The sequence below is a fragment of the Astatotilapia calliptera genome, chromosome 9 (genome assembly GCF_964374335.1).
Source record: "Astatotilapia calliptera chromosome 9, fAstCal68.1, whole genome shotgun sequence".
NCBI lineage: Eukaryota > Metazoa > Chordata > Actinopteri > Cichliformes > Cichlidae > Astatotilapia > Astatotilapia calliptera.
The window spans coordinates 17593411-17615109 of record NC_137430.1 but is presented as its reverse complement, the minus strand read 5'-3'; the positions used below and the strand labels follow the sequence as shown (position 1 = coordinate 17615109).

Here is a 21699-nt window from a genome sequence, read left to right as displayed (position 1 = left end):
ACTCAGAGGGAAAGTACCAGACAACACGGTTAGCAGGGGAAAGCAAATCAAAGAGCTAATTCATTGAATCGATTAATTAAAAGTGAGGAGCAATAATACACAAAGATTCAATTTTCTCTTCTTCTGTTATAAAACTATTGCAGCGTACTGCTAAAGACTGTATACTGCAGAATCACTGTGTTGTGAATATTTATTGAGTTCATAATTTAATAGTTATTGAACTATAGCACTGTATGGATTCCCTACTTTACACAATGAGCTTGACTGATTTGTTAGAGCTTAATAAAACATTTTCAAAATCATGTAATGATCTGATTTACATAAATGTCATCGGCATTTACCTGACAAGTTCTTTTAAAATCAACAAAGCATTTCTCAAGATTGTCCTTCAATCTTAATTGCAAATTAATTTTAACACGTGGGTAATTAAAGAAACACATTTGGCAGAAACAGTAGTTTAGCTTTAACTTGTAAAAGTAGGGCAGGTAAATTAAAGAGGGCAAATTCCAAGTTTAAAGTGCACAGTTTATTAACTGAAGCCAATTTCAACTTGGCTTCAGTTAATAAACTTAATTTCAACTTGCAGACACAGATTATTTTTTTCTCCTGTGGTTTTTCATGCATGACCTCAAATAGGCTAAACAACTCTGAAAGAGATAACTGTGGTATCTGATGAGATTTCCTCATACAAAGATCCTACTCTGTTTACTGGACTAATAATAAACACCAAACCACCCGTAACTAAAGGTTGCAGCTGACAGAGGAACATGACATTTTATGAATACTAGCTCCTTAATTCCAGTATCATCCTGTGGTACAGAAAACAGACTTCGTGCCACCGACAACTTGAAATGTAATAGCATAAAAAAAAGTTGGCTGCTCCAGTGATGGAAACAGGGCTGTAAAGATGGATGTTCATCTATTCTAAGCTTTAACTGCATCTATAAACATAATAAATGCTAAACAGAATGTTTCACAAAGGAATGCCGAGCATGAGAGACAAAGAGGAGAAGAGAAAACGGTGAAAGGAAACATGAGGAGGCCGAAATCATTTTAATCCAACGTTGAAATGCAGTAAATGAAAACAGACTTTAATGTTCAGTTATTCTACCACATGTTCCTGACAAAATAACCATGTTTGCACCAAATGCATTAAATTATTTACATGTCTTCTGGTGACTAAACATTAACCAACAACATTTTTTCCTGTTCTTTGACATAGTAAATAATAAATACTGCAAAACTGGAAGTAGGTTCCACACTTAAAAGAACAAAGCTGGTCAGTGGTGCAGGAGGGGAATAGATTTCTTTTCTGCACATTAGCAGGCTGTTCAAAAACGACCTTGTTTGAACAAAGGGGAGCTTGTCATGCTAACACAGTTAGGGATCATAATCCCTGTGGAAACCTAAGAAACCTCGCACCCACGTTCATTATCCACATATAGCCATCCTCCGTGTATGTAGTAGCCTGAGATTCAGCAGATATGAGCTAAGCTCCTTGTCTTTTACAGCATATATAACCCTTTTTAGGACTACTTAGCAGGCCACATTAGCAACGGCAATTTATTTATTTACACAGCACATTTCATTACAAGTAAACTCAATGTGCTTAAAAAAACGGTAAAATAACACAACAATAAAGACCTAGCTATGTAGGACTATGATACCTTGAGGCACACACAGTTATTAAGTGTACGTCTGTGAGAATAAAAAGGTTTTAACTTGTTTTTGAATGCGGACACAAATGGAATTGACGTCAGGTCAGCGGGCAGTTTCTTCCAAAGAAGTAACTGAAAGCACCCTCAGCACACTCAGATCTAACTGAGAGTAGTTGAAAGATCGGTACCTGATGACCAGAGAGCTGTAACTGGGTTATAGACACTGAGCAAGTCAGAGATGCACTGAAGGGTCAAACCACTGAGAGATTTATGAACTAACAGAAGAATTTTAAAGGTAATCTTGTATTGAACTGGCAACCAATGACGTTACTTACATACGTGTAAGGCTGCTACAATGTGGACAAGCTGAAGACGTCCTACTGATGATTTAGATAATCCCGTAAATAAAGCGTTAGACTACTCTATCCTGTTTGATATGAACACAGGGGGCAATGTCTTAGTTTGAGATAAGAGCAGTCCTGGTGACTTTAATAAAATAATTGTCAAATTGAGATCACTGCCCAAAATTATGCCACAGTTCCTGACTTGCTCACTGTGTTTGAGAGAAAGAGATTATAAGTATGAATATATTTTCTGTCTCTGTCTCTTTTTGGAGCAACAACAAATATTTCCACTTTGTGTATATTTTAGTTCTTAAAGATTTTAAAGTCAATTTATAGTTGACTTTTCTATGATTTCTCTCAGATCTACAGCAGGTTCTTTCAGCCATCTTTACGTTTTCACTATTTCTCCAAGGTTCTCAATCGATAATTGTCCATCATTTCATCACATGACAACAGTACTGGTAATGTGTACTTTTTACTTTCCTTTTTGTTTTGGCAGGTGAATGAAATACTTCTGAAAATATGCAATAATAATCAGAGATAGCAAAGTCTAAAACATTTGTATATGTGGGTCAGTAATATCATCCAAAAACACGCCAATAAACTGATTATATTCAAAACTCAGTTAACTGTCAAATGGCAAAAATTTGCAGCTAAAAATGATTCTATACAACGATCACACCACCTCCTGCTCGCACGCATGCAGCATTCAAAACTACAATTAGTCGTCGATATTTCAATCAGCTGTTCAATCACTCTTATCAAGCCAGGGTTTTGTTAGAAGGATAAAATCCAGTTTATTAGTAACAGTGACATCATTAAAAATAAAAGCCTGATTTGCTAAACAATTTAGGAGCGCAAATTGGAAAGTGGACTTAGTTGACTGAGACAAGGTGGGTTTGATGAGTACAATGTGTTCTTTGTGTATGGTCTGCTGTTAATTCCTACTTTAATATGAGAAAGTGGTCTAGTATTTGCAGGACATCATATAGTTGGGAATGTCTTTTCTTGTAGTAGCATATTCTGTGACCAGGAATGTACCTGCATGATGAACTCCCGACGTCGGGGCATCCCTCTCTCTGAGAGCAGCAGGTACTCGGGCTCCTTCTCCTTTTTGGCCTGCTGGATCTGGGCTAGACGGCTGATCGGGTTCATGCCCTGTCCATAATCTGGTCCTGTCTACAAGGAAAAAAAGCCAGTGATGATCTCTTGTAATAACCATAATCATTTATTCTGCCATGCATCCCTGTGTGTGTGTGTTGGTTCACTTTATTAAAGTACCTTGAGGATGGTCTTGGTTCGTTTCTTGTAGTGTGTCTTGGGTTTTTCCACAGTGGGTATGGAGGGAAGCTTCTTCAGGTCCTGCAGGATGGACAGAGCGGCACGTTTCTTGGACAGCTTCTTGCTGTTGCCCTCACCCTCGGCAGAGAACTCCCCCACGGTGACACGGGTCAGGAAGCTTTTCATGTGTGGGGGCCCACTCTCCTTCAACACCTGGAAAGGTTTTTGGAGAAACACAGATGGGAGGGGTTTTTTTTCATAAAAGAGAAATTAAATAAAAATGATAGTACAAAATCTGAATTTATATATGTGTGGGTTTTTTCTCCTGTGTGGAATATGTATAAAGGAGTGTGTGCAGAGCTCTCTGTGAGCAACTACACCAGGTGGTCCAAAACATCTGCTCTCAATGGTCACACACTGCTACCCACCCACATGTGGGTGTGTTATCCATATACAAAACACTCCAAACTGAACAACACTGACGCACAAACACACATATGAAAAGTAACATGTTCCTAGATGACAGTCTCTAGTGATGAAGGCTCAGTTTCCTTCCTCTAGCCTCTGGTCACCTGGGAGACCTAAAACAAACACCGGCTGGCGTTAGGTCATGCTTCTGCAATCACATCTACTTCAAGTCCAACCACAGTGTGCGAGTGTGTGGATGTGTGTGTAGCAGGTGGGGTTCTTATATAGGAAAACATGCTGGAGGAAGAATTAAGTTTCACACACTTACTGAGTCCAGCTCTACATGTTCGGTGAACGTGGATCGGTTCCTAGCTCGATGGCTTTCTCCCTTGCTTTCCTTGCTTTTTTTGGTTTTTTTGCTGCAGCAGCTGTGTGCTGCTTTGGATTTTTTCAGCCCCCTCCCACGCTCTCTCCTGATTTTCTTCTTTTGAGCTTAATTTGCGGTGCAGACAGCACAAATTGTAGTAATCAGATGCAATCTAGCAACAGTTGATTTGAACTCAGTGACCGATAAAACAGATTAAACTGATAAGCGGAACCTAGAGCATTCCTCAAATACTTCACACATCAACACAGACTAATACCAGACCTTTGGGGAAACAAAGGATAATGTGTCCATACCCCCTCTTCAATCTACACGACACCCAAAAAAACAAAGATTTTAGTTCAATTAAACTCAAGTGACAAGGCAAGTCCTGTGCATGAAAACTAAACAAATAGAAATCAGTTAGTGAATGTTTAGACAGATACCACACATACAACTATGGCCACAAGTAAAACAGAAAACTCAGAGCAGACACGCATAGTTTTAATGCAACTAACACCTTTTATCACATACATGATCACTTCTTTTCTCTTCCTACTCAACTGACTCCAACATTTTCTTAACAGAGGATACACTGGCCCCCATGTTTCCCATCACTGTTAACCTGTCAGCCTGTGGGCAGTCCTGCACAAGGAATTCAAGTATACAGTAGGTTAGCATGTGCGCTGTAGTGAAGCCTTGAAGCACTAGCTGTCCAAGACATCAGGCAAACTTACTCCCACCCAAGGGATCTAACTCTGGTCTTGCTCATCACCAGAAAAGGGAAATGTAACATGGCAGCTTCTTGTATGTTACAACATTCAGTGGGACTGGAAGCATCCCGAGTCAGATTTAGTTTTTTAAGGCATAGTGCTGACGATGACGTCGCACATCACCGGCCGCACTCAGCTAAGATTATGTCACTTTGAGGAAATAGAAATGGATTAACAGTGAAATGTGTATTTAGGGCCATAAATATCTAGATAATAACATTTTTGCAATAGATTTTGAATCAAACAATCAACATGTGACTGACTTTCAGCCTTACTTCAGGAGACTTAACAAAAGTACTGCATAAAGGAATTACAGCCATTTTTATTCATTTTTATACATAACTTCACATATACTGATCCTGGATGTGAATGTCACAGTAATTCTGGCCTTATCGAAAAAGTTCTTTTTCTAGGATGGAATGATTGTACAGCACACATCTTTAATGACATTAAAAAAGAAGAATTGGTTGCTAAAGTTATTTCTCTAATAAACATAAACATATGCATACACTCACTTAAATAAGATAAGATGAGATAAGATAATCTTTATTAGTCCCACACGTGGGAAATTTGTTTTGTCACAGCAGAAAGTGGACAGTGCAAAGTTATATACCAAAAATTAGAGAACACAGGAATACAATAAGAATAAGATACTGTGCAAAACTGTACAGACTAGAGTAGAATAAAATAAAATAGCATATACAATAGGATAAAAATAGAATACAAATGCGATATACAACCGAGTAAAAATACAAATCCACTTATTAAATCTTTTAACAAGGCTAAGCCCTACTAACTTACTGTTTGTGATCATGATTGACTACAACTGGTAGCTTTTCTTCTTTCCGCATAAAAAGAAGTTGTTGTACAGCACTCATTAGATTGACCAATACTTAGAACAATGGGAAAGTCCAGGCAACTCAGTAGTTCTGAGAACTGGAGATTTATACAAGTTGGGAGCCATTTTCTAAACAACTGCAGATTCCAAGATCATCATAAATTAAAAAAAAAATAAAAAATACATAAATACAAGTTATTCAGATGTGTCACCACTTTGCAAAGGTCTGGATGAAAGGTTTTATAGTCAGACGAGACAAAGACTGAGCTATGATGGCAGTAGATTTGACCACAATGACAAGAGGATGTTTGGAGGAGTAAAGGTGACGCTTTCAAAATTTAAGAACAATGTACCAGCTGGCAAGAATGGTAGTGGAACCATCATGCTCCAGGGCTGTTTTGTTGCCACTTGTATTGGTATATTGCAAAAAAGTGGATGGAATAATCAAGAAAAGGACAGCCTCAAATTCTTCAACTTCACCTCAAATCAAATTAACTAGATAGCTGTTCCTGCAACGATCCCAAACCCACATCAAAACTGGTTTTGGAATGGATAAAGATGGCTAAAATTGAGCTTCTCTAACGGCGTTCCAGCCTCGACCTCAACCCTTTTGAAAGTTTGTGGACTATGCTTCAAAGCAGGGCACGTGCCAGGAAACTAAACCAATTTAAATGAACTCTGCCAATTCTGCCAAGAAGAGTCGTCAAATGTCCAGACAGAACTATGCCAGAAGCTTGTTGATGGTTACTAAAAGTATCTAGTCAAGGTCCAACTTGCTAAGTGACATTTAACCAAAACTTACTGGGGGCGGGTACATATCTGACTATGTATGTCTACTTCTGACCCTGTGTGGATTACAGAAAATCCGAAATAAATAAATAAACTTGTGCACCCAATTCATATTTTTAAAGTAATAAAAGATGTACTGCATGCTCTACAGTCACTTTACCTTAGAAAGAGAGAAGTTCAACGACACCATTAAAAGCCCTAAATTACTGTAAAATCTATGACTTAACGTCTGAAGTCTGGAGCCCTTTGACATCACCTAATGCTGTTTCCTCTTTTGCAACGGTCTGCTAGGCCTTTATTGTAGCCATCTTCACTTGTGTCTTGTTTGTGGGTCTCTTTGTCTTCAGTTTTGCATTTAATAAATAAAAAGTATTAAATATAAATCAGGTATTAAAGTATTAAATACAAATTAAATATAAATCTTGGGTTGACATCCGGTGGCTGACTCGGTCAATTCAGGAATATCCTATTTCTTTGCCCTGAGAAACTCTGGGGCCATTATCCATTTATTTACTCATCCAATTCAATTCAATTCAATTCAATTCAATTTTATTTATATAGCGCCAAATCACAACATAAGTCACCTCAAGGTGCTTCATAGATACAGAGAAAAAACCCAACAATCATATGACCCCCTATGAGCAAGCACTTTGGCAACAGTGGGAAGGAAAAACTCCCTTTTAACAGGAAGAAACCTCCGGCAGAACCAGGCTCAGGGAGGGGCGGCCATCTGCTGCGACCGGTTGGGGTGAGAAATCCACTTTGACAACGATAAGCTTGCCTCCTCAACAGTGTTCTTAACTTGGCTAGATGCGATCAAGGGGTTTTCATAAACACTGAAAATATTCTGCAATCATCTCCTTAAGTTGTCTTCTGCAGTCTTTCAGATCTTTGGGTGTTGCCAAGATGGTCAGTGCTTGTTTTTCAGAAGTACCAGATTGGGGACTTGTCACTCGTAGAGTTTTATTATTGAAGGTTTATCTTTAACAGTTACCAAATGCAAGTTCAATAATGACTTTTTATCTGGTTAGTATGACATGATTAAACAAGGGAACAGGGCTCAAAAGTGACTGTCAATTCACCTTTAGCATATTTTTACAAATACCTAAGGACCTATATGTAAAAGACAAGTCTTTGATGCTGTTGTAACAAATAATCAGATGTGCAAGACAGGAAACCTTTTAACCTCTTCTCAGTTCTATTGTCACTCAAACCTTCTGTGTCTCCTTGTTAATCACACCGAACATCAAGTCTTTAACATTTAGTGAATAAGCAGAGACTCAGTCAAGAAATGTTCTGGCACATAATCTCCATAAACAGAAAACTTAAAAGAAAGAGACAATATTTTGGTTTTCATACTGATTAAATTAGGTATGACATCAATTAATTAATGAGCTGGTTTTGGCAGGCAGAATTTGTCACTATTGGACAGAGCCAAGTTAAATGTTTCACTCTTTTTTGGGGATGGCTGTAGCTCAGGAGGTAGAGCAGTAGAAAAAGCAGATAGAACTAGTCCATTTAGCATTTACACATCTTACAGGGGCATTGATCTTTACATCTAACTCTTGGTGAGAAATCTACTATTTCTTGTTTTGAATGTGTACAGCAGTTACATTAATTAACAGAGAAAAGTCAATGTTCTGTAACTACATTCATCCTCTTTGTCATTCAGGAAGGTGTTTTTGTGGGTTTTTCAGAGTGACAGACTCACACAAATACCGGAGCATGAGCCCTCCAGAAGTGTTCCACTTGCTTATAATTCATCTGTGCTGTTTAAATTGAAAACATAAAGTCACCAATGGGAAGAACGAGATCAAATGTGGCCTACATGGACATATGGCAAGTCAACAAAAAGTATGAGACAATGCGTATATATCTACGCATTCAATGTCACCTACTCTTGGCACACGATGGCGGCAGACAAGCTGCAGTCAGTCTCCTGGCAGATGACACGGGATCTGCGCCACACCGATGGGATTTCAGCACTTCCATTCATTTACACGCACAGTCAGACACACATACATGCAAACAAATAGACAAACACACCCGTCTGCCACCTAATGACAAGGATCAGATTGTATACAGGAAACCTTTGGTAATTCAATGTTGAATTTTTTTTAAAAATCCCATCTATTCTTGTCTCTTTATTTGTTCTTATTCAATCATGTCTCCAGCTCCGCGTGGAGACATTAATACCCTGAGCAGTCTGAGGATTTGAGCATGCGAGAACTCAGGTACTCTAGAAGAGGAGGCTATGGGAGCAGGGTAGGACAATAGTAGGGACTGGTAAAGGGAAGAAAGGCTCTTTTGTGATGAGTGGTGGATGGACAAGCCCTGAGGGAAGCTGATTCTTGTAAGATGGGTGGTTCTTGGCTCGGACCCTCTTCTCTTGTGTCCTCCTTGGAAAAGGAGCCTCCGATCCAACACACAAGCCGTGATTTATAGATTGGTTCCTCTTTGATGCTGACATCTGTTTGATATTGCCTGACGGGGGGATTAAATGAGCCAACTGGCTCTCAGGGTGGCAACGACCCTCATCGCTGCAGAGGGATGGGAAAGCAGACACTCGCTAACAGTGACTCACGGGTAATTTCATGCAACAGTAAGGGCAGGGATGAGCTGATGTGAAAACATGGTTTCTGTGAAAGGCATTCACATGAGAGATGACCATTACTGTTTTATGTGGGACGCATCTATGTGTGTTAGACGAGGGTGTGCATCAAAGAAGATTCAGTAAAGAGGAAAGACATAAAGCTAAACTTTGTCAACTTAGTTGGAATTTAATGGACTAAGTGTGCAAAATGAAATCCATAAAAACAAGTAATTCAGTAATTCACACTTGATCTCCAACCACAGCATACTGGCAGAGCGAGAACATACTGCATCTAAGAGTGGGGATTAAAGTGAATCTGCTCAAGAGAAATGAAAGCTATGAGGGAAAGAGAAATGTATGTTATGCAAGGAGAGGGAGAGGATAGATTTCAATCTCTGTGCTTGTAATTTTTCTTTAGTTTTATCTTTAATTATTATCTAGTATGTTGGTTTATGGAGTTCCACGTCTAGAAAGACTGCCGTCAATCTTAACAGATCAAACGCTAACAGTCTTGCCACCAGTGACTACTCTGAAGAAAATTGCCGGTTCAAGTCAACTTGTCAGTGGAACAATCGTTTAATTTAGCGGCAGTTTAACAAATTACTTCTTAATGAGGGGAGATCCATCAAAAAGTGCTCTCTATTTTTGTTTCTCAAACAAAGTACTGAGTGTGATATCTTATTGTGTAATTCTTAAATAATTGGGTTACATTCACAATTTCATTAGTAGTTTATCCTTTTACTTAGTGACACTTCATCAGTGTGTTACCGAAAAATGTAAACTAGTGAGAATATGATTGTCTTTTTATAAGGAAAATGGGGTTCAAGTGCTTCAGGATAATTTAATTCTCACATGTAAGTGACACAAATAGAAGGTAACTCTATTGTAAAGTGATTCAACTCGATTAACTGTATCCGGGTTTTCTTTTCAGTCCTCTTTCCATTCATCGCCAAATGGCAGCTCCAGCAACTGGATAAGCAGTTAAGAAAATTGATGGACGGATGTTTCTTTTTTCCCTTCATTTACTTATTTCTTTGATTTCCCCTTTTTAAAGTATTTTTTTCTTCTTCTTTTTTAAATGTGTGTGGCCATTTGTCTTTGTTTTATTTTCATGGCTGAAAATAAAACAAAGACGTTCAACATTGAATTACCAAAGACAAATGGGAGTCTGTGATGGGAGGGGTGGGGGGTAGCTATCAGGAGGCCACTGGAGGGACTGAAAAGTTTTGTATTTCTGCATTAATGTTTAATCCCTAGAGGTTGCCGCTTGATTCAAATGCCTTGTTATATGTAATCACATTCTTTTCCAATTATTTATTATTCATTTATTTAAAAATAAATAATTTGTTGATTACTGTTTGTTGCCATCTGACACTTCAACATTTGCTTGATGTAGCGCAGAAAAAAAAATGAACCTGATCCCTCTGATTTAAATAATGATATCCTTTTACAGTAGAGGGTAGACCAAACAAACCAAGCTAAACGCTGCTGTCAAAAAGCGCACACAACTCGTAACTTGTGAAATAGTCAAAGAAAATGAACTGTTGACAGAAATGTAGGGAGATGGTGAAAGAGAATAAGTGTTGTGAGAGAAAGCACATGGAGAATATTTACTGATTTACTGCTCATCAGACAGCAGTAATGAACAGTCTGTCTCCAGACTGACAGTGAGCAGAGGAGAGACCGCTCGGAGGAATGTGGCTATGTTCTTCTTTTAAAAACTGCTGCTCTCAGCCTCCAGTTTGGAGGGACTGAAAATGAAAGTGAAATGACTGCTGCCAGTGACAAAGACATAACAGATAATGAATCATGTCAATCCAGACTTAGCTGGATGAAATTATTAATAGCAATTCCAGGAAGGTAAGTGTAATTCCTCTGGTTAAACGCAAGGTAGGACTCACAGGGTAGCCATTCCATACCCTAGTGAGTAAATACATTTTGTTAACAAAGAAGTTGAAAGGTGGAAGGAAAAAGGGAGGATTGGATAGCTTCGCAGATAATTTTTCCACTGTTGTGTAAACTCTTATTAACAAGCAAAGTAAACACAGTGAGAAGATTTTACCTCCCTTCCTCTCCTTACAGTTCATTTCCTCTCAGCCCATCTTCACATCCCCTAGTGTCTGTGAGGAACTGCCCTCTGTAATTTTGGGACTGATGTAAGAGAGGTGGAAGGGAGGAACTCTGTGGAGGAAGGGAGGGGGCACACATTGTAAACTGAGCCTCTCTTGTTTTTGGCACCTTGCTGAGTGCAGAAGAAGAAGTGGGGAGCGATGAGGGAGAGAATATTGGACGAGTCAGCTGAGATATGGTGAAAGCCAAGGAGCACTGAACCAGAGGGTCATACAAGGACACACTAGATTTCATGGACTAAAAAAAAAAAGTTGTGTTGTGACTCTAATGGTCAGAAAAGATGTGGTAGGATTCCCTGTAGAATCCAAAGGAATCTTGTCGGGCAAAGCTAGTAAGGAACTTAATCCTGGTCATATCCAGTGGACCATGTGAGGGGAACAATGTTTTAAGTTTTGGATGTCGGGTTTTACCAGCTGATGCAAAAAGCTTTTCCCAGAAGCAGCCGTGATTAAGAAACAGAAACTATTGTATGCCAAGAAAGCCCATCCTGAGGTGGCATTAGACATGACAGACAATGTACTTCACAAAAACGAAAATCCCTGAATACAATGATTACACATCCTTAACTGTAAAACCAAAAGTGAGCCAAATGCACAGAATTACCAAGTGCCTTTACTCAGGTTTTCAGAAACACATGTAATCCCTGTTTTAATGGCAAAAGGCAGAATTCTGATAACATATTGAAGCTTGGTTTAGCAGATGATGCTAGTAAGTAAAGTTCATTCATAAATAAGCCTGGTTTTAAAGCCTTATTAAATGAGTCTATTAACAATCAGATACAATGTAAAGTCAGTACAATGAGCTTGACTCAGGAACCGAATTTAAGTTAGTTAAGCATAAAACAAACGAGTTAAGAGGCAGAGTTTTGAATGGTGTGATTTTGTCATCATAGTTAAATTTAACAGTAAGTTTGTACAAATAAAGCCTACTCAGAGAGCACAGCACTCAAATAATGGAACAAAGCTCTGCAGTCTTGTGCTGTATAACCGTTTTGCCTTCTGGGCAGGGATGGGTGTCTAGATTGAAATGTGATTTAATAAAGTAAAGTGTCTTTTAGGGGTTTGTACTCGATTAGCACCAGCTAAGCTGAGTCACCAGTCACAACACCACACCACTGAATCCATTCCCACATGCTTAATCAATTCCATAACCGCACTGAAACACACTCTCATATGTAATGTGTCTCACTAAGATAACAGAGCTCACTGACGCATAAGTAAAGGAAACGTCCGTCCTTATAATAATAAAAAAATGCATTATTAATGAAGGATTCCCACCGTGACTCCTTCAAATTCCAGCATGTTATCTTTTCACACGGCTACTGATGAAAACAATTTTAGAAACACTTCCCACATTTTGACATTACATAAACCCCGGACACCACGACTATTTACACATCATCTCACTGCACAGTTTAATCTTCATTCTGCATTCCTTCTGAAATTACTTCAAGGAAGATCATAACTTGCAATTCCCCTTGGTACCAATAATAATAACATTGCACGAACATATCCTTGTGGGTATTTCTCATATCGTTCTCACCTCAAAATTAACAGACAAGTTCCTCTTGAGGGCAATTTCATAGACCAGGCTGATCTCTGATTTACTGGCATCAGCGCCTTCCTCCGTCTCCCCCTTTTCCTCTGGATTCTGGAAAACAAATACAAGATTCGAAAGAGGGAAATGTTTAACAAAGGTCTGTCATTTGATACAATGGTAAAATGATAACGAATTTTTTATTTTTTATTTTCACAATTTCCAATGAACAGTGACTCAATGTTTGACATGTCATCAAACATGGACGATACTGAACTGCACACCAGCAGTGTGGACGTCGGCCAACCTGCCACAACGAGAAGCTTGTCTGTATTCTGGAGACAATCCTTATCTGATATGGAATTAAAAACTTGGTTACATGGACACGACTGGTGGTCCTCTGTCTGCACTGGAAGGCCTCTTAAATTGATTTTCTATTAAATTTGAAATTTTTATAGTGAAAAACTGTTCCAGCTTAAATTATCAGTTATAATTTGTGAACATCGTAAACTGTGTCCTCCTTAAAACAAACTAGAGAACAAGAAAAGCTTAAGATCAAAGGATCAGCGCTCACGGGGAGAATCACACATTTATATCTAAGAGACAGGCTCGATGACATTTCACCGTTAAAAATTAAAACTATTTTCTGTCTCCCACAAAAGCAAAAACTAATTAACCTATGAAGCAATTCTGGACTTAACATATGACGGCTCTGGGTTGAACTTACGGTTGAAATTACGAAGCTAGTGATAAGAGCAACTTACAGTAATTCTTAAATTCGTTCCCATTAATGTTTGAATTGAAATCTTTCAATTTGTCATCACAGTATCCTCTGCTGATGATAAAACCTAGTTTGCAACACAGATATCACGTCACCAGGCACACAACAAGGGGTTTTTTGGTGCTATCTGTTGATGAATGTAGCCGTCTCACTTTTTGTCTGATTAACTCTGAATGACTGCAGTCTTTCCCTTTGGACTCCTTTCCTTTTCCTGCCTCAGTACATGACCTGATGGCACATGACTAACACTGTGAGGTCTCTTAAAATTCACAGGAAGGAGTCCTACTGCACCTACCCCACTGGGTTAAAGACATACAGATGGTAAGAGGCATGTGTGACTAACTTATGCTGAGATATACGCCATATTCTATTTTGGTCTAAGACACTTAGATTGGCATTAATCACACAGTAACATTAGTGTGATATTGATCATAAACATAAAAACAAGGTCACAGGTTTATGAATCAGCTGTTGCTGCCTAGCAATTGCCAGCAACTTTCAGCAACTACTTGCCAATTGGTCGGGGACTAGCAACTGGAGACATAGCAGTGTGAACTCAACTCAGGGATAAGAGAAAGAACTTGTAAACTGTAGAAAATTGTTTATACCTGCAAGCAGGTAAAAAAGTCTTTTTTAGACCTTTCAAACAGAATGAGGACTAAACTTGAGGCTGAAACAGCAACAGTTTTGTTACATAGTATTAATTAAGTTTCAGAACAGAAATGTGAAATAAATTTAATGTGAAAACAAAACAAAGCTAACTTTCTGCTGATTGGAGTAAAGGCTGTTAAAAAATAACATGGCCTTAAGGATGGACACTCATCCCGTGATCTAAATATGTAGAGAGGGCATAAGTAGCACACAATGATGCTACTTATTCCCCCTCTACACAAACAAAAAACATTTAAAATGGATCAGAATTTAATTTAAGGCAATTTAATGCTTTTTTTTATGCCATTATTATTATTAATAGCATTTTAAAGACACAGTTTTACTCCCTCAAGAGAACCTTAGAGAGCTGGTTAGGTTTAAAAAAATAAAAGGTGGTGACAATGATTTGTTTGGTATTTATTTTTTATTTGTCACAACTATGGCTAACTAATAAATAAGCACTGCTATACTACACAATACATATCTAATGTGCTTAATGCCCTGTATAGACACGGACATGAGAGAAACTTGAAAGTGACTCAGAGCACATCTCATTTTTTTCCCACTGCTCTAATTTCAGTTCTAATTTGGATTCATATTTATCATGATCACATGTTTCTGTTTCACTGATATATTTGATTAATAGCATAAATTAATCTCAAAGCTGCATTAACAAGCTGCTCGATAAGTTTGGGTGCAAACCAGAATGACTAAGCAGACCTGGCAACCTTCCAGTGACAAAGACAAATAGAGGGCTAACTCTGATTCCAGCAATTCATCTATTTATATAATAGTATATAAATATAAGTATAAGAAGAACCCATACAGAACTCTCAGATATTAACAATCACCTTGAAGTAGCTATTGTCAATGAAAAGAAGAAAAAGATTTCATTTTTATATTTAGGTCAACTGATTTTAAAAGGGATCATCGAAGGATAGGAAGAAGGGGCTCCCAGAAGATGAAAATGAAATTCAGTAAAATTAAAGGCAAGCTTGTTTGTTTCACAGAGCTTGCACCTTGAGCTTTTAACTTTTCCCAGAGCAACATGCATATACAGAACTGTGCAAAAATCTTGCCCTAGCTATTATTTCTTTAAACTTTGTTTCAAGGAGCCAGGCTTTCTTGTAATTTTTGAAAGCAGTCTTGACGAATTCAAAGTTTTTCTTTGGACATTACCTGCTTTTACAATTTACCTGACCTATTCAGAGAATATTTTGTTTGTTAAGACGCTTAACATTGACCTATGGATCATTCAGGTGTAATTAATTTGGTACCTAAATCAAAGGAAGAATGAGTGCATGTGCATCTACACATAACATACAATTTAGCAAAGAAACAATTTGTTATGAGCAGCCTGATGCAAAAAACACTTCCTCTTCCCATGTCTTTTTGCACCAACAAATAACTTCTAACCAAACACTTGTCCCAACTCCAGGATGTTGTGCAGTATCTCCTTAAAAAAATGTGAGGAAACTGATAAAGTGGAGGACAAAAGAACAGTCATCAGGCCTATCATCACTGTCAATATGTATGGAGGGAGTCAGGAGAGAGGTCTACAGTCACAGTGGAGTCTCTGTCATGGTTCGAGGCTAGTACGTTTATGAGAATGCATCATTTTTTTGAAAGAGGTAACTTATATGGTAACATATATTTATGAGTATAGTATCTGTTTTTTCTATTAAGAAACTAAAAAAATTACTTACTGTGCCTTTAAAGAAATGACAAGATAGCTTTTCTAAGAGAGTTCAGGCCTGCATGTTTGCATGTTCTAATAGGTCACTGCACCTATTTCCCAATTTCCCACCACAGTATAAAGAAACGAAGGCTAGCTCAAAGCTAAACTCACTAGTGGGGATATAGTCATTCATTTAAGCATTTAATCATTAAAATTGCAGGTGTTTTATGATTCCCGGGAATATATCTTGTTGCCCCACTGGTGTATAAACAGTATAATTACAGTGTCATTGATATTTACCTGCGGTCTTCCTCAAAATAAAGGTTTGACAGCCCGTGGTGAAAAGAAACATTTTATGCCGGAGGGCGCCCACTTACACATGTAGGATCACACAGACTCATGCAGAGACAGAATGAAAGACGTATACTGTAGACAGAATGTTCCTCAATTTGTAAATCAAGACTCAGAAGCAGCAGCAAACAAAGAGCTCATTTATGGAGGCCGACGCCACAAGACAGCAAGGCAGGCAAGTGAGAAGAGCCAAAGCGTTTTGAATAACCATCAGCGATGCCAGGCTGTGAGGATATGGGGTAATTTGATTTCCGGTGGGAGATGATAACAACAGTTAACAGCTATGCCCGAGGGAAACTCTGGAAAGGTACAATGACACTGGGAGTAGGCAGAAAGAAAAGCACAAGAAAAAAGAAACAGGGGAAGAGAAAATAACCCTGTGCCAGGTGCAAACTAAAACTATGGAGATTGCAGGGCTTAAATTATACATTGGAGTAATTAGAGCTGAGGTGAATCTGGATTCAATCTGATGAAAGGTGAATATGCAATCATCTTAGCAACTGCAGAAATATTACAAAACATGATTTAGAGGCATCCTCTAAGCAACACCAAATCAAAATAAAGAAAAAATCCTTCCACCTTTAATTAATGAAGGCGTTTATAACAGTGGGTAGGATGAAAGCTGCAGATGAGGCTCCAAAGAACAGAGGAACAATCTAAGTGTTTATTAGCTTTGCCAAAGCTTAAAAAGCAGCCATAAGATGTCCAAGACTGTGTGCTCGTGGGTGCTGGAAAGCATGTACAAAGCTCTCAAAGCTGAATTCTGTTGATTTGTGTTGTATTTGTGTACATTTTAGAAAATTACATTTGCCAGTTTAACCGAATGTTCCCCTTAAGTTGTCTATAATCGGATGGACTGACAGCTACCACTGGATTACTTTGATGCAGAAGAAATATTTATAACTTGAGGATTCTCAAAGCTGCAAGGTTTTGTGAATCTATATGTTAAAATCCATCCAGACCTCCAGAGAGTCATTCAAAGACCCACTAAAGTACTCAAAACTGCCTTTGTAGTAGGTCCTGCTACACTAGGTGAAAGCAATACCCGTCACGTTGATACTGACAGTGATACTTGTTGTGCAGAACAGGTATCAGATTTATATCATGAATAGCAGCCAGGGCTTTTATTTGGTATCGGTTTAGTAGGAAACTCATGGTACTGAACACCACTAGTTTCAATTCTTTTTCAGTGTATTTCAACATGCCCAAATATAAGTACGAGCCAACTCCATGTGTGTACACTCCCCAGAATAAGGATAAAGACTGTAAAGAAAGTACACTGGATAATGAAAACACTTTCTCAGAAAAAGTGACGAGACCAACAGGACTACTGTCCAGTCATTGAACTCTAGTCAATCCTACTTCTGAACCAAATCAAAGTAAAGTTCAATGTCGCTTTCAACAATTTCAATATGAACTCTGAGAACTACGTCACTATTTGTAGAGGAATTTCTGAATCTGTTTCAAATCTATGAGGTCCTGGATGGACTCTGGATGTCAACAGTTAACATGATTTTCTGTGCGTGTACCTGGCAGTACAACTGTCTTGATGCATGCTCGGTCATCCAGGTAAGACAATCACAGAATGTTCAGATGCTACCCATCAGCCTTCCATTCGATGCACCAGTAGTATCGATTTTCAAATATTCTTGGGTAAAATACAAACCCCAAGTTGTTCTCTGATGCATCCGGAGCGTGCATCGGTGTGTGAATGTTCGAAAGCACTTACATAGGAAAAGTGTAGAAAAAAAGTGCTTGTATGAATGGGTGAATGAGGCAAGTTGCATAAAATCGCTCTGAATTCTCAGAGAAGAGGAGCACTATATGAGAACCAGTCCATTTACCAATCCTAGGTGACTTCCTTCTTGAGTTATCACATTCAGAAGATTTTCTGAAAACATGACCTCTGACCTATGACCTTGAGGTCGAGGTCACTGAGAGTGGAACTTGTCTGAGACTTTCAGTAGATGCATCTATGGAATGAATTAAAAATCTTCCATCAACTTGTTCTCAAGTTATCACATTCACAAGTTTGGTTGTCCAAAATTGTCCGTAAGTCAATAAGACTCAGTCAGAAGTCAGTAGAACTTAGTAAGTGCAGGTTAAACATTGGGAAATATGCAATGTTATTGTAACCTTTCTGTTTTTATGTGTTTCCGCGTGTTTACCTGTGGTGGCCGCTCAGGGATGGGTTCATTGCGGAGGGCTTGCAGGGCCTTCATGGCAGCGTTGTGTCTGGCTGCTTGGCGAGTGCGTCCCTCACCAATAAACTCATGACTCCCTACAGACAGCTGCACATAGAAGATCTTAGGAACAGGATAATGGTACCTGGAATTTAAAAAAAAACCCCACAAAAAAACATTAGCAAGAAGAGAAGATGTATCACGAAACTAGTAGTGCAAAATATGGCAGATCAGGAGTGCACATTAAAGGACATTAAACGATCAATATGTCGCCTTAACCTTAAGCGAAGGTTTACATCCGCTTTAAAAACAGATGCTAGGGAAAGAACTGGCTCTAACATAATGAGCCAAGTTATCAATTCTCACCGTTTACACCATTTCCAAATTAAAGGCCCACTACTTCATCAGGGTCAATTACTACACAATAGCCTGTTGGCCAACCACTTGAAAAATGCAGTGCTATTGAATCTCAGCTCAGGCATGCAAAACAAAGCGCAGGGACATATATCCTCTCTTCTTTCTTCTTGCCCCAAACATAGATTATTCTCTCTTTCTTTGGGTCCTGACAGAGTGGGACTGAGCTGTCACTGAGCAGATTTAGAGGTCTGCGTGTGTGATACCCCCCTCCCGGGTCAGTAGGAGAAGGGCTGAGAACGTCTGCTGGACTGAGGACAAGGAAAGAGAAATAGTGGGAAAACTAATAAGAGAAGAGAGACGTTTTTTTTTAATATCCGCCGCGCTGTTCACTTTCTTCTCTGCCAATTTACACTTATACTCATGAGGACATACAGACACCATATGTGGTCGACACAAATGGATAGGAGCAGTTAAGATTTATGGAAATGGGTCTTGACTCGAGTCTGGTTCCCAAACTGTATTTAATTTTTTCGTAACCTTTTATATCTATACTAAGTAAATACAGTGACATCTTTGTCTTGTACAACGACTGGTTGTAGAAAACTGAAACTGCCTTTAGAGATATACAGCTTTCCTTTTTTCTGTGTTCACATTTCTATAGAGCAACATCCCACTTGGTGTCATAGTCCAAATAACTGATTGGGTGCGTGTGGGAATTTGGGGAAACCCAAGAAGCTTGATGATGCTGGACAGGAAAATCAGCGTGCAATGGAAACTTTTGCAGTTTCTGTCTCAACAAACTGCACACATGCACGTTATTAAATGAAAAGGTATCAAGGCCTTATGTTATCATTAATTTATTATCTAGTGTCGTACAGTACAACAACACAAAGAGCTGCCATGCTAGCAGCTTCCAACAGTGGAGCACTAAGCTAATGATAACATCACAATGCTAACAACATACTGAAATTTACCATATACACAATATGAGTTGGGGTTCACAATATGGGGATCATGGCCTCAGTTCAGTTCAGTTCATTTTTATTTCAGTTCCTTTTGGGGATTAGATATTTTTCAGGGATTTAATCTCAAAAATTACAGTGGCTCCACCGTGTCATCATTAAAAATTCACCTTACTTGCAAAAGTTCCCCAGTTTAAGATAGGGAGGAGACACATTTTTTAAAAAGTTACTGTGCTAGTGCCAGTAGCTCGAATAAATGGTTGGGTTTGGTGAGGAAGAGCAACTGGCGTCAAAACCTGTGCCAAATTAAATATTAGGATCCATCCACGTTGGTGATCTCTTGGGGAAACATGGGAGTAACCGTAAGTACCTTCTTAGTCAAAAACAATTCACTGTGGACAGTTGTGGCCAAGTGTTTGACGTAGTGACAAACATGCTCTTACTTTTAAATTCTTCATCGACTCCTGCCTTGTTCCAAGATGTTATTACTTTGGAAATTCCAATTTTACCATAACTGATGGAAACTGCATCAAGTGCCTATGTAATTAAGAACCAACAATAAAATCTAACTTGAAGACTTCATTAAGATTAACACTGATAATTGTTTTACAGTGTTCAATAAAAACATTCGTTCATTACTTACAGCATCACAAAGGTCTCCTAGAAGAAATTCGAGCCATTTGGCAACCATCTTGGTAACATTTCCGAGAGATTAGTTCAAGTTAACAAGAAATGAGTGGGAGAGGCATAACTTTGACTTCAACACTTCACGACTCACCAATGAAACTTGATAAAATGTATAAATATTTGGCTGATTGTGCCACAGATTAGGGTTTAAAAACATTTTATACACTCACAAGTTAGACTTCTGTTACAGGTTCCTGGAGTTTGTTGACAAATGTCACAATCATGAACCTCTTTGTGTAACAACATGACTCACTTGGCATTACAGCTTTTCCCCATGAATTTCTTTTCAAAATGATTAAAGATAACATATCTGTTACAGTTACACATTGCTTCTTTTTTAAATTCTCCTCCCTTTTTTCCCTTTTTTGTCTTGAATTTTCTTAATGTCTTGCTCAGCAGGCCTAAGAATGAGTCAGCATATTACTCCCAGAATTCCAGCAGGTCTTTCTCCAGCCCACAGGCCTCCTCTCATTCGTCTGCTCTCAACTTCTGGCCACAGGGGCCTTCCCTGGGCGGGGGCCTGTCTGGCCCTCACACGTCAAGTGTGGCCCCAGGGTCTCAGAGGACATGCCAAGTGCAACATGGGCTCCAGCCAAAAGCGCAGAGCTGAGACGGGAGCAGCTGGGGCTGAAGCACTGAATACAGGTGCAGAGAAGAACAGAAAGAGGGGTAAGAAAGAGAGAGAGGAGTGAGACTGAAGGAGAGAAGGAGAGAAGAAGAAAGGGAAAGAAAAGAAAGGGAGAAGAGAGAGAGGGGGACGTGGAGGGATGCCTGTGGGAGACTCGACTCCACAACGTGGGAAAGTAGTGGCTTACACACAAGCAAGTAAGCCAAGAACACAGGCGAGCACATATACACTCCGAAAAAATTACACACACACGGCAGGAAAATCACATTAGTGCTCGAAAGAGAAACACCTCAGCTAAACCAGCATGGTCTGTGTTATCAATCATTATTTTTGTTGTTATTCCTGCTACAGAGAGCAAATTGAACCAGAACATCTGAGGGAATGTTTGGAAAATTCTCAAAAGGAAGAGAAAAACTATTAAAAAAACAAAAATTGTGTCGGCTGATGACGCAGATGAGTGCATGTGCGTATCTAGTTATGACTCAAGGGGAAAAAAACCCCAAATGCTGCAGCTCAATCAAATGATAACTCATCAATGTTCAGCAGTGAGTAATGAATTTGACTTTGAAGGCACAACCTTCCCTGCGGCTCTCTTTGATGTTGGCCATGTGATATTACTTTTTCATCTTAATCATTCAAAGACTTATGTCTGAACATACAAAGAGACAGATACACTCAAAGGTTCTAGTTTTTTTCCTTCCAAGGCC

The 21699-nt window shown here is 38.8% G+C and overlaps 1 protein-coding gene across 2 annotated transcripts in view; it reads right to left on the bottom strand.

Moving 5' to 3' along the window:
- stau2 (staufen double-stranded RNA binding protein 2) overlaps positions 1 to 21699 on the bottom strand; it is a 103785-nt gene that overhangs the window by 63220 nt on the left and 18866 nt on the right. For both annotated transcript variants that reach the window (XM_080306472.1, XM_080306471.1), the window contains 4 exons: positions 18344 to 18503; positions 12721 to 12828; positions 3284 to 3496; positions 3044 to 3181 (listed from right to left, as the gene is read on the bottom strand). In XM_080306472.1, coding sequence (XP_080162598.1) covers positions 3044 to 3181; positions 3284 to 3496; positions 12721 to 12828; positions 18344 to 18503 — 619 coding nt within the window. The remainder of the gene's footprint in view (positions 1 to 3043; positions 3182 to 3283; positions 3497 to 12720; positions 12829 to 18343; positions 18504 to 21699) is intronic.